The 12,778-nt window shown below is 60.9% G+C and overlaps 1 protein-coding gene across 3 annotated transcripts in view; it reads right to left on the reverse strand.

Moving 5' to 3' along the window:
- Positions 1-12,778, reverse strand: part of CCDC102A (coiled-coil domain containing 102A) — a 20,605-nt gene that overhangs the window by 4,972 nt on the left and 2,855 nt on the right. Inside the window, exons 2-6 of one of the 3 annotated variants that reach the window (XM_046680157.1) lie at positions 7,802-8,326; positions 5,272-5,498; positions 2,803-2,911; positions 839-955; positions 284-493 (exon numbers count right to left, since the gene is read on the reverse strand). In XM_046680157.1, the coding sequence (XP_046536113.1) occupies positions 284-493; positions 839-955; positions 2,803-2,911; positions 5,272-5,498; positions 7,802-8,164 (1,026 nt within the window). In that variant the 5' untranslated portion in view covers positions 8,165-8,326. Of the gene's footprint in view, positions 1-283; positions 494-838; positions 956-2,802; positions 2,912-5,271; positions 5,499-7,579; positions 8,327-12,778 lie in introns of all 3 variants that reach the window. The other 2 variants (XM_046680156.1, XM_046680155.1) reach the window with 2 other exon arrangements.

Here is a 12,778-nt window from a genome sequence, read left to right on the forward strand (position 1 = left end):
GGCCCACAGTGGGTGCTCGACAAATGCAGCTACTGTAATAACCACCAGGCCTGCCCAGCAGTGGGTGCTCAACAAATGCAGCTACTGTAATAATCTCCAGGCCCGGCCAACAGTGGGTGCCCGGGAGGAGCAGCTTCTAGGGCGATCGCCACGTCTGTCCTCAGCTGTTACTTCAGGGGTCTGCAGCCCCTTGCCGGCTGGACTGGATGCGCAGTAGGTGCTCTGCCCTGGCTGGACGGAGGTGGGGCTGCCCCAGCACTGGCCGCGCCACCCACTGCCCCACCTTGTTCTTCTCGAAGAGCGCGGCCTGGCTGGCCCGCAGGTCGCAGTCCAGCGCGCTGGCGGTCTGCCGCCGCCGCCGGGCCAGCGCCTCCTCCAGGTCCCCGACCTGTGCCCGCAGCTTCTTGTTCTCCCGCTCCAGGCCCAGCTTCTCGGTCTCCAGCCGCTCGCGGCGGCCCCACTCGGCCGCGTTCTCTGCCTGCAGCCGCTCCATCTGCAACAAGGCAGCACAGGGTGAGGGCTCCCAGGGGAGCGGGCACGGAAGGGCCTGAGCTGGATGCCCCCCTCCTCCTGCAGCCATTTTTGGCTCAGGAAGCAGGTCCAGCTGCAGTGGCTATACTTAGGCTGGGCTGATTTCACGGTGGGCAGGATGTGAGGACGCTTCTGGTCTCCGTGAGGGAGAGGCCCGCCTCCTGCAGATTTGGGTACCCTCAGGGTGTGGCTGGGACCCCTCAGAGCACAGGCCCAGCTCCTGCCCTCTTTGGAGAGACCAACAGACAGAGGCAGGGCCCTTGCACCCGAAGCCCCAGGCCCTCCCAGGTCCTGCCGGCGGCCTCACCTCACCCCTCAGCTCAGCCATCTTCCTGTCCATGCTGGACCGCGCACCCAGCTCGTCCTCCAGGTCTTCCGACATGCGGCCCAGCTCATCCTGGTGGGCCTCCTTCAGGATGCTGAGCTGCAGGATATAGCCCAGCCTGGTTATTCAAGGACCACCGCATGTACCCTGGAACCAGTTCTGGGGAGTGGGCGCCGGTGCAGGAGTGCTCAGCAAGGAGCCTGAGGGGGGCCCAAACGGGCCACTGGGTGTCCAGGACAGGCCCTGGCTCTGACCACTTCAGCCGCATCCAGCATCTCTCACCTCTTACCTCCTTACCACCTAGCCTCCCGACATCCACTCTGAGCCCCACTGTCAACCCATTTTCCATAATAGCAGCCCAGAGTGAGCTTTTAGAAAAAACAAATTCCCTCATATCCACATCTGTGCATTCCTGAGGATAAAGACTGGTTGGTCCCTCCCTGTGGTCTCACAAAGCCCTGAATGATGGGACCCCTGCCCATCTCTCCTCAGCCTCAACTCCCGCCCCGTCCCTCAGTTCACTGTGTTCCAGGCACAGCAGCCTCCATTCTAGCCCTCAAATACACCAAATTCCTGCCCACCACAGGGCCTTTACACATGCAGTTCCCTCTGCTAGGTACACTCTTTCCGAGATATTTTGCCGGATTGACTTTCCTCATTCTCAGGCCTTGGCCTAAAGGCCCCCTCCCCCTCAGGGAGGCCTCTCCCGCCCTCCCGGCCTGGAGTGGGGGGCCTCCTCTACTCTCCATCCCACTCCCCACAGCACGTGAGCTCGGGAGGACAGGAGCTTGTCCATCCGGCCGCCCTCGTGTCCCTGCAGGGCCTTGGCCCAGGGGAGCCCTCAGTGAGCCGTCTGGACGAGTCCAGTGGATAAACGCGCCTGCACGTGGGAGTGGGGCGGCCCGGTTGGGACAGCGCAGACGCCCCGTGTGCAGCAGGGCAAACCCGCGCTGCGCTCGGCGCGCAAGGACCCGCTGAGCCTTAAAGGAGACGCAGAGGGAGAGGAGCCAGCGCACGGGGCTCTTCCCACCCGCGAGACCGCGCACTAGCGTTCTACCCTCTCCTCTGCAAAGGATCCCCCTTCACCACTGCAAAGATTAAAAGACAGACTCCGGGACCCCACTCCGCAGATGCTGGTGCAGGGGGTGAGGGCGGGCTCCGGGAAGCTGTATTCTAGGAGATTCTCCAGCAGCTTCTCCTGTAAGTCCCGTCTTCGCCCGGCCGCGGCAGTTTCTGGGAATGCAGATCCGACGGCTTCCCCAGGGTGGCCGCGCCCCCTAGTGGCCACGGGGGCTTTCACACGAGGCGGCCCTGGTGCCCGAGCCCGCCCCCTGCCTGCCCCGGAGCCTCAGTGTCCTCCTTTGTAAGACTGGACGGCAGGACGTGAACGAGCGCGATCTCCCACACCCCAGCGCCAATGAACGCTGCATCCAGACCCCCCGCTGCCCCTCTGTGTCTTGGTCTATGAGGCCCCGTGAGATTGAGCTCTCCCTGTGACCTCCTCCCGCCACACCGACCTGTTTCCTGCAGCACTGGGCTTGTTCTGGCCTCAGGACCCTTGCATTTGCTGTGCCTCCTGCCGGAAACTCTGCCCCCAGACCCTCTCAAGGATGGCTCCTTCGAATCCCTTTGGGTCTTACCTCAGATGTCACCTTCTCAGGCCTTCCCTGACCCACTGCCCCGTCTCTCTCATTCTGTTTTAACTCTGTAGCTTATGAATCTATCTGCCTGGTTACTGAGGGTCTCCCCAACCCACGGTGCCGACAAGCTGAGCTCCTGAAGGCAGGGACATCATCTGCCAGCGCACTCAGACCACTGCACAGCACGTAGCCAGTGCTAGACAATGAATGAATGAGTGAATTCCCTTCTTTTCCCCATTCCCACTGCCGAAATGCAACAGCACAATGCTGCTTCCTCCAGGAAGCCCCTCGGTCTCCAAGACTCACCTGCTTGAGCATCTCCTGCTTGGTCTTGCTGAGCTCCTCGTACTTAATCTTCCACTGGCTGAGCTCACCCTCCAGCTTCTCAATGTTCCTGCTCAGTGCTAGTTTATCCCTGGGGATCAGAAGGGGAGAGGCAGACGGGGTGAGCCCACTGGGGCCCTCCACTTAGTGCTCCTGTGCAGTCTGCTCTTGCGGAGCCCACGTCCGAAGTCCTGGCTTCAGCATTCAACGCCCTGGCACCCTACACTGTGGCAGGCACCCTGGTTTTGCATTTCTCCTGGCACTGTACCCGCTGCACAACTGCAGGTGCCCAGCTCATTGTGCAGGGAATGACTGACCAGGCCTCCAGGCACTGGCCATCCCCGGGTAAGGGCCTCCCTCTCTCTGGGCCCCACACTCGCCTGCCAAACACGACCCCGTTCCTGTCTTATGTACTGTGGCTCCCTGTAAGGCTCGGTTTGAACACAGGTTCCGTAGTTAGAAAAGCTGGAAAACACTGTCCAGTGACAAGAGGGACAAAGTTCCCCTCTTGTCATCATCACTGGGTGGATCTCCCATAATCACCATTTGGCACTCTGCTTTGAACACGAACGAGCTCAGTGTCTGGCCCAGTGCACAGCAGGTGCTCAGCCACCAGCTGCGCTTAGCATCACACCCCAGCAGGCTGCTCTCCCCTCCTGAGAGACTAACATTTCATGCCTCCCACACGGGGTTCTCCGAGGAGGCAATGCCATCCGCCAGCAGGCACGTGAGAAACCTGATGGGGCACTTTTGGCTATCACGATGACGGGGTCATTTAGTGGGCAGGGACCTGCAATGCCTAGGCCATCCTGCCCACCCAGGAATCACCCTGCATCCGGTCTAAGGCGTGTGTGTCCCGCTGGACATCCCTGGGGGTGAGACGGATCTGCGCCTAGAACCTCCTCTGACTGAAACACACAGCAACTATCTTCTGTACGAACACAGACTTTTCCAGGAACGGAACCACTGCATCCACTGAGGGAAGACTGCACGCGGCTTTGCTCAGACTTTACCGAAGGCTGTTCGTCTCCCAGGAAAGCTTGTCACCACAGCGACACCACTCGTGCATTTCAGCTGCCAGCCCTGCTCCCCTGCACCTGCTGCTTTTGTCACTGTCCTGGGAGGTGACTTGAACGAGCGAATCCAGGCAAAGCTTCCGCACCGTGCCTGTCTCGGAGTGCGTGCCTCACAGCATCCGCTCCCACGGCCATCATCACTGTCATCCCATATAAAGGCCCCGGATTCCGACTACTTCACAATTTCTTCCAGTCGAGCCGAGCCTGAGCATTTCCATGTCACAATGCCTATATTTTATCACGAATTCCTTTCTTTTATTTCTACTTTATATTTCAGTTAGTACAATAAGTGGATTATTGCTCGTTTGTGTTGCTTAAGCAGAAACGTACTGTCTCATAGTTCTAGAGGCTAGAGGTCCAAGATCAAGGTGTCAGCAGGGCTGGTTCCTCCTGAGGCCGGGAGAGGGAAGCTGTGCCACGCTCTCCCCTGGCTTCTGGAGGTCTGCTGGCCGTCTCCGGTGTTCCCCAGCTTGTAGAAGCCTCATCCTCATGTCCGCCTTCATCTTCACAAAGGCATGACGTTGATTTTAAAGAGAAATTATGTGTGTAGATAGGCTATACTAATCTACATACTTAACTTCTCGACATATATTCATTATATTCGTTAGAATCAGGCTTGCGCCCTGATCAAGGTCACTGGTGACGTCCACGTTCTAAATCCACTGGAGAGTGCTCAGTGCTCAGTCCTCTTCTTACGGACCAGCTGACACTCCCTCCTCCGGGAACCGGGTTCTTCTGGTTTCCCCGCCCCCAGCGGCTGCTGTCTCCTCTGCTGCCTCCCTTTCCTCCATCTCTAAACTCAGTCAGCTCCAGGCTGCATCCTCTGACCTCCTCGCACCCACTCACCCCGGCTCATGGCTGTCAAGATCATCTATTGGCTGATGACGCAGGCATTTTTACCTCCAGCCCAGACCTGTCTCATGAACTCCAGACTCTTTCACGTACCCAGCTGCCTCCTGTCCCCTCAAAGTCAACACGTCCCAAACCAAATTCCCACCTGCAACCCCTTGACCTCCCCAGCCCTCCTTCCCTGCTCCTTCTCTGCCCCCCCCCCCCCCCCCCCCCCCCACCCCGACTACAACAGAAGCTCCACGAAGGCTGGGAGGTTTGGTCTTATTTACGGCTACGCCTCACTGCCGGGCATGTGCCTGACCCAGAGCAGATCCCCAATATGCATCATTTGGATTAATAAAAAGAACTCGCATTGGGTCCTCGGGTAGTGCACCGCTGCTCCAGCATCCTGACTCAAGCCCAGATGGCACCATGGCCTCCAGCTAGTCAGTCTCCCATTCTATGGCGCTGATTTTCATTCTGGGATTCTGAGGGTGCCCTGGCCTGGCCCGCGCCCTGGCCCCTGCCCGCCCCCGGGACTCACTCTCGCTCCTTGAGCAGCACCTTCTGGGACTCATCCAGCCGCAGCCGCAGGGCAGTCAACTTGGATGCATCCTCTTCGATGGTGGCTGTGTCCTCCCAGGGCAGCCGGCTGCGTTCCTGGCGGCCCGAGCTGCCCCGCAGGCCCCCGGCGCCCACACTGCGTGCCTCCCAGCATCCCTCGGGCTCCTCTGGTCTGCTCCGCAGCAGGCTCTCTACCAGCTCCAGCTCCTGCAGGGACCACGGCGGAGGCTGGACCAGCGGCTACTGAGCCCTCCCCTCCTGACCTTCCTCATGGCCTCTCTCAGGCCCTGGATCTGGGACCAGCTTGGTGGGTAACCTTGGGCAAGACACACAGCCCTTCTGGTCTCCAGTTTCCTCTTCTGTAGCCTGCCTCTCCATCCCTGGAGAGGGAAGGACACTCCCTCCTCTGGGATGCCCCTTCACCTCCTGGAACTGCACACAGGATCAGCCACTAAAATTTCCTGTATCTTGGAAGACTTCCCAGGAAAGGTGATGAACTCCCTGTCATTGGAAGTATGCAAACATATGGTGGAACATTGGTGTGAGTGAATGCAGAAGCAAAGATTCCTACAATGTCTAAGAACTAGATTCTCTCAAAAGTAATTCTGGCTCTATTATCCCATTTTTCAGGTGCACACACTAAAGCACTGGGAGATGAGTGGCATGGTAAAAGATGCACAGGAGGGCAGCCTCTGTGAGCAGAACCAGCTCCCAGACAGGAAGCAGGGATTATTAACCCAGTGCCAAGGCCCCTTCCTCTCCACCAGCCTGCCCCTGCCTGCCCCCAAGGCCCGCTTCCGACCACAAACCCGAGATGCCCATGGCCTCTGCTGCAGCCTGGCTTCCCCCACGGCCTTTCCAGATGGGTCTGGGCCAGCTCCTTCCCTGCGTGGCCCTCGGTTTCCCTATCTGCACTGGGACGGTGGCCCCGAGGACTCCCTGAGGAGTGAGAGTCTACTCCTGTAGCTCAGACTGTGCGTGGGGGCCCCAGATGCCACCTGGTCCAAAGCCCTGTTTTCCCAAATGGGGAGACAGGAGAAGGGACCTGTTCTGGGTCACAGAGCATGGAGGTGGCTGGGCTGAGGGCAGCCTCAGACTGCAGCCCCAGGGCTGCCACCCCTGTACCTGCCACCTCCCGGATCGTGGCTGACACCCAGAACAAGGCCAGGACAGGAAGAGCACCGTGAGACTGGCTGACTGGCTGACACTGCCCCAGAAAAGAGCAACGAGTGCCACCTCCAAACACCAGGGAGCCCTGGGGAAGCCACCAGGAGACAGCAGTGCCCACTGTAGCCTGCAGAGGGGGCTGGCAGGGGAGGGGAAGGGGCAGCCAAGAATCCTGGCTGGAGCAGCTCGTCCCTCTGGGGGCGGTGCTGGGGGGCAAGCTGAGGCTGGACTCTGCCCGGGAAGGCCTTCTGGTGACAGGTCTGCTGGTGTGGCTGCCCCCCACACCCACCGTGGACACTCCAGCCACTCCGATTATTACCCGGCCTCGAGTTCACCCATCTTCAACGACCCGATCCCCCCCCCACCCCCGCAACTCCAGTCACCAGCTGGGAGACACTGGTACTTAACCTCTTCATGCCTCAGGGTCCCCTTCTACAAAGCAAACGCCCCCTGGGGTTGCTGCGAGAATTAACTGGATAACGCACGGGCAGCGCTTGGCACTGTGTAGGGCCGTGCGGGCGCCCACTGAATTACCGGTTCCCTAACTCGCCGGGCGCTCTCTGCCTCTGCGCTTCTGCACAGACCCTCTCCAACCAGGGAACGCTCTCCTGCACTTTCCACGGTTAACTCCTCCGCAGTCTCCTAGTCTCCGCTTAAATGGGGCCTCTTCCAAGGAAGCTTCTGTGAAGACCCCCCCCCCCCCCCCCCCCCAAGGCCTGGAACAGGGACCTCCTCTGTGCTCCTGGTGCCCCGGCAACCCTCCACCCCACAGCTTTGATCGATGAGCGTTAGAAATGTTTACCCCTCCCCCAAACTCCAGCTGCACGAAAGGATGGCTTCAGCTCTGCTATTAACGGCTGCCTGCTAGGCAAGTTCTTAGATGCCGCTCCTGCTCAAAGGGGAGTGGATAGACCACCAGAGCCCAGGACGCTCTGGCCTGGAGGTCTCCGGAGAGGTGGCCTGGGGCCCTGCGGGGCAGAGCCTGACCCAGAGAATGATACCTCCCAGGCGACCAGGCCCTTACTCTCTCCTTCTGAGTCCTGCAGCCCTCCCTCCTGCCCAGGTCAACCAGCCGCTTCCACTTCCAGACCCCAGGGCGAAGGCCCCACCCGGCCGCACACCTGGCTGCCCTGCGGCCTCTCCGCCCCGACGTCGCGCACCGGCTCGTGCTCCCGCTCCGGCTCGGGCCCGTCGGGCGTCCTGTCCACGGAGCCCCGGGCGCCCCGCAGCCGCGCCAGCTCGCGGCCCCGCGCCTCGCACTCGCCCTGCGCCTCCTGGCGCTCCCGCCGCGCGCCCGCCAGCTCCTTGGTGAGCGCGTCGAGGCGCTGGCGCAGCTGGCGCACCTCCTCGCGCGCGCGGTTGCGCTCGGCGCGCACCTTGCTCCACTTCTCGCGCCAGTTGGCCGTGCAGTCCGACCACCAGCGCATGGTCTTCTCCATCTGCGCCGCCCGCGCCCGCGCCTCCTCCAGCTCCCGCAGCCGCAGCTCCTCGCGGCTCTCCCAGTCCCCGTCGGCCAGCAGCGCGGGCGCGGGCGGCAGGGGCAGCGCCGGCGGGGGCCCTGGCGAGGGCGTGCCGCTGGGCGGTGTGGGCGGCAGCGAGTCCGCAGGGCCCATGCGCTCGGGCGACGGGCTGCCCAGGATGGTCAGGAGGCTGCCCTTGGACAGCTGCGGGGACTCGGCCAGCCGGGGGCTCGGCCCGTGGCTCATGGTGCGGCCACGTGGACGGGCAGGCTCTGGGCCCTGAGCTGGAACTCGCGGCCGGACTCAGGGGCGGCGCGGGGCACGCGGGGCGGACACGATACCGCTGTGCATGACGGCCACCGCTACTCACTGCTCTCGCGGCCACCGGGTGGGCACGCCTCCGCGGACCTGTGGGAGAACACAACCATTATTAGGCTGTGGCCACCATCTGTCCACAGCAATAAGATCAGCTATGGGAAGGGCATAACCGACAGAGGGAATAGCATGGGCAAAGGCAGAAGGAGAGAAAATGGTCTGCTCCAGGCGAGCCCCACTTAGGCTGGAATGGTGAGCCAGGGCCTCCAGACGCCTTGCTTCAGTCCCTTCATGCTGCAGCAGCGGCAGCTGATCTGAAACCTTGACTTGCTGTCCTTGACCTTCAGGTCCCATTTCACACACTGAATGGCGGGTACTGCTCCCCCCATCTCCACTCCGAATGCAGATGCTTCCAGGCTGGCCGTGCTGCCAGGAGTCCCCTCCCTGCCTCTTCCGGCACTGGGCTAACTCTTCTCATCTTTAAAGCTTATCTGCCATACCACCTCCTCCTTGAAGTGCTCCTGGACCCCCTCAGGCCAGGTGGTCGGCCCCTGCCGGGTCTTCATCACTGCATTAATCACCCTCGCTGTACCATTTATGTGTCCCTCTGCTCCCCATCCTCACCCGAGGCTGTGAGTCTGCTGAAGGCAAGGGCTGGTTCCTGGCCACTGTGTTAGTCTTAGCACACGACAATGACAGTGACATGTGTGGAGGGCCAACTACAGGCCAGGTACCATGCCCTATGTGAACTATCCCCTTTATTCCTCTCAATAGGCTTGAGGGAAAATGATCAACATTTACAAGGAGGAAAGGGAGGATCAGCAAGGTTAACCTGGGAGTTGATCCAGATCCGGTACCTAAGAGTCCAAATGCAAGCACTGGGGAGGGTTTGGTGAAGGCAGGCGTGTCCCAGAGGCATGATGGGAATAAACCAGGGTCTATTAGATGGGCGGGAGGCAGGTGCACCCACTGCGGGGCTCTGCTATTTGTGGGCCACGTCCCCTTTAAAATAAATGAGACATGTCTCCCTCTCTGTCCCTAACCTGCCACACTCTACCTCCAGATGGCCTCATGCAGCCCCTGGGGACATCACACTTCCTTCCCCTTTCAGCTGAGCCTGTCCCATGATCCTCACCTGGCCCCTAAGGCCCCACCCCAATCGCCATCCCTTCCTTTTCTGAGGGACCAGTGCGGTACCACAGAAGAGTGCCTCAACACTGGCTGGCCAGCCCCGTGTCCCCTCTGCACCCTCTAACCCCCTCACTCTTGGCAGCTGATCTGATGTCAGAGATTGCAGTGAAAAGGGAGGCCATCAGATTGGCACTCCCTCCCTGTCCTGCCCCAAGCCCCATGGCCCCCTCCTCTCTGCCACTAAGAGGACAGAGCCGCTCTCCCTCCTTGGGTCAAAGGTCCCCCCTCCTCCCGCCTCCAGCTTCTCCCACTCCTGCCAATGATGCCCTCTCCAGGGGGCTTCACCCCTGCTGAAGCCACCCCTCTCTCCTCCCTTTCAAGGCCCATCCAGAGTGGTCCACACTTGCTGTCTCCACCCTGTCCCCCTCCCTTGCCCTCTCTCCTCAGGCCATGCCACTCCTCTACCCACTGGGCATGTCTCAGCCCTGTCCTGTGTCCCCTCTCTGGCTCTGGGCACCGTCCGTCCCTCCTGCTTTCTTGCATCCCTCTTTCCAGGTCATCCTCCGGGTTTCCCTGCTCCTCTCCGGCTGCTCTCCATCAGCCTCCCTGGTGGGCAGCCTGGGCTCGTCCCCTGAGTGCTGGGGTCACCCAGTCCTGGTTCCCCTTCTCCTCTCCTGCTGCCCTTGCCTCAGGCATCTCCTCGAGGATGCTGAATCTCTCTCCTTCTCAGGCTGTCCTCCAGAACTGCCTGCACCCCCGCCAGGATGTCCCGCAGACAACTCAGACTCCGCCTGGTCAAACTGAATCCACCGTCTCCATTCCCCCCCAATCAGCTCCTCCTTCTGGATGCCCCTCTAAGAGAAGAGGACGTCGTCACTCCCTCATGCTATGGGGAACATTCTGGAATCTGCTGTCTCTCTGAGTCCCCAACTTGTCACCTCCAAGTCCTGTCAGCCTGTCTGCCACACATCACACAGATCTGTCCACCTTCTTCCTACTCAGCCACTAACCTATCAAGGTCACCACCATGTCCCACCTGAGCGACTGCAGCCGCCCCCTCCCCCCTCCCTGTTGCCTTTTTCAAATCCATTCTTAACAGCAGCAGCCAGAGCGAGGTTTTAAAAATGCAAACCCGATCATGCCTGTGGTCACACCGTTTGTCGTCACCAATGGCTGTGACCCTCTCTAGTGTCAATTCCAAGCTCACTCCGTCTAGGACACCAACTCCGAAAATCCTTCAATCCCAAAAGGAGCCACGGCCCACTGATCCTGCCACCTGTTCACTGTGCACACGGCCCGCCTTGTCCCTCCCCTCCTCGCCCAGCTCACAGTCCGTGGTCCTGATCTGCCTGTGGTGCCCAGCCCCCTCTCCTGGTCTTGTCTCTCCAGGCAATGCCAACCCTGGTCACCTCCATGGCTCCCGCCTTCCCTTGGATAACCAGGCATGGCAGGTGTTCTCCCTCCGTGTGGACACTGTCCTTTAAACTCATGACCATGACATCGGTTCCTCAGCGTGGCTCAGCGATCGTACTCTAGTTCTCTAGTCCGTCCACCGTTTGTTTACTGCCTGTCTGCATTCACCAGGCATCAGCTCTAGGCCCGGCTCTGTCCCCAGCCTCGTGTAAGCCCCTGCCCACTTCTGGGCCTCAGTTTCTCCACCAGTAGAATGGGGGCAGGGGGTGAGGGAGGCCAGTGCTTCTTGATCAAAGGGTCCCCCGGATTCACCTGGACCCGTGCTTCGAGTGCAGTTCCTGGGCCCCACCCCCTGGAGTCATGTTCGGTGGGGGTGGGGCTGGGAGTCTGCATGTAACAGTCCAGGGTGGGACATGTGAGTATTCGGTGATGTCTCGTTGCCATCATGGTTCCACACACACAAACACGTATGCGTCAGCCCCAGTACCCCCTGCAGGTACGCACCTGGACACCGCCACACAGATCTCGGGGCCCGGACACCACCGACTCCCCGTACACACCGAGGCCTCTCTGTGACTCAGTTTCCCCACCTGTGCAATGAGGTGGCTGGCCTTGACCCCACACACCCAAGGACATCTGAGACTCACACGTATCCCCATACACAGAAACACAGCTACAAAAGACACGGGCTGACACACGTACACTCAGAAACAGACCCGTGTGCACACACAACTATACAGATGCCTGCCTGTAGGTACAGAGCCACAGACACAGCTGAAGACACAGACATGCCAACACACAGATGGATACACACAGAGACACGCAGAGATACACACTCGATCCTAAGACAAGCAGATGCACACACTCATACACACACACAAACACGCATCCAGACACACACTCCTCTTCTCCCCATTTTCCTGGCCTGGCTCCACGTGGAGAAGCTCTTGGAAAAGGAAAACAATGTGCGGGGGAGGGGAAGGAGACAGGAGGGGAGGGAGACAGGAAATGTGAGTGCCAGCCCAGCGGCCCTGAGCTGTGCTAGGAATGGGGGGGGGGGGTCGTGGTGGGGGAGTCCTGGGGCCTGGGCCCCCTCTGCTGGGCCCTTCCTGCAGCCCCTAAACTGAGAGGGTGGCAGGGAGGGGGCCACTGCCACATCCTCTCAGCCTCTGGGAGCTGCCAGGCCTGGCATGGGCTCGGCAGGGAAGGGGCGGCCCGCTCCTTCCAGGAATCCCAAGCCCGTCGCCAGGGGCAGGGCAGGCGCCACCCAGGCTCCTGATGGCTTCCAGGAGCCCACACTCAAGGCAGGGGTGGGCTCTACACTCAGCTCCTGGGCCCCTCCCCAGCGGTCTGGCCCAGCCCCTCCTGGGGGCTGGGGGAGGAGGAAGGGGAGCAGGGGGCCCAGCCGGGCTCTGAACAGCCCTCCTGCCTTTCCTCCTGCAGGCCCAGGGTCCCCTGGAGGGTGTGCGTGGACACCTGGGGGAAGGGGTGGGGGTGGGGGTCCCGAGGCTGGTTTTCTGGAGAAGCCCACCCTCTGGAACACCAGGAACCGTGCACACCCGCGGAGACTCAAGGGCAGCCAGACCTTGCCTAGCGATGCCTCCCCTCCCCCCGCTCCCACCCCACACAACACAGCCTTGGGGACACGCACTCACACAGCCTTGGTAACATACACACTCACTAGAGTGTGATGCCACACAGTTACAGAGACAGGCTCCGGCTGCCCCGCCCTGCCGCCCCTCCCCAGCAGGCTCTGCGCCTTCTGCCCACGGGGTATGCATATATGTGTGTGGGGGGTGGCCTCCTGACTCCCCCAGGCTATCACTGCCCCCCAAGGAGCAACTCAGGGAAGGACCAGACACCACAGGCCCCGGGGGCCTTCTTTGCCCCACCCTCCCCTCTCCTGCCTCCTAACAGCCAGATGGGTCTCTTCTTGCTCTAACGCCCAGAGCTTCTGCTCAGGCTGTTCCTCCTGGTCAGAATGCCGCCCCCCCCCCCCCC

The sequence above is a fragment of the Equus quagga genome, chromosome 13 (assembly GCF_021613505.1).
Source record: "Equus quagga isolate Etosha38 chromosome 13, UCLA_HA_Equagga_1.0, whole genome shotgun sequence".
NCBI classification, from domain to species: Eukaryota; Metazoa; Chordata; class Mammalia; order Perissodactyla; family Equidae; genus Equus; species Equus quagga.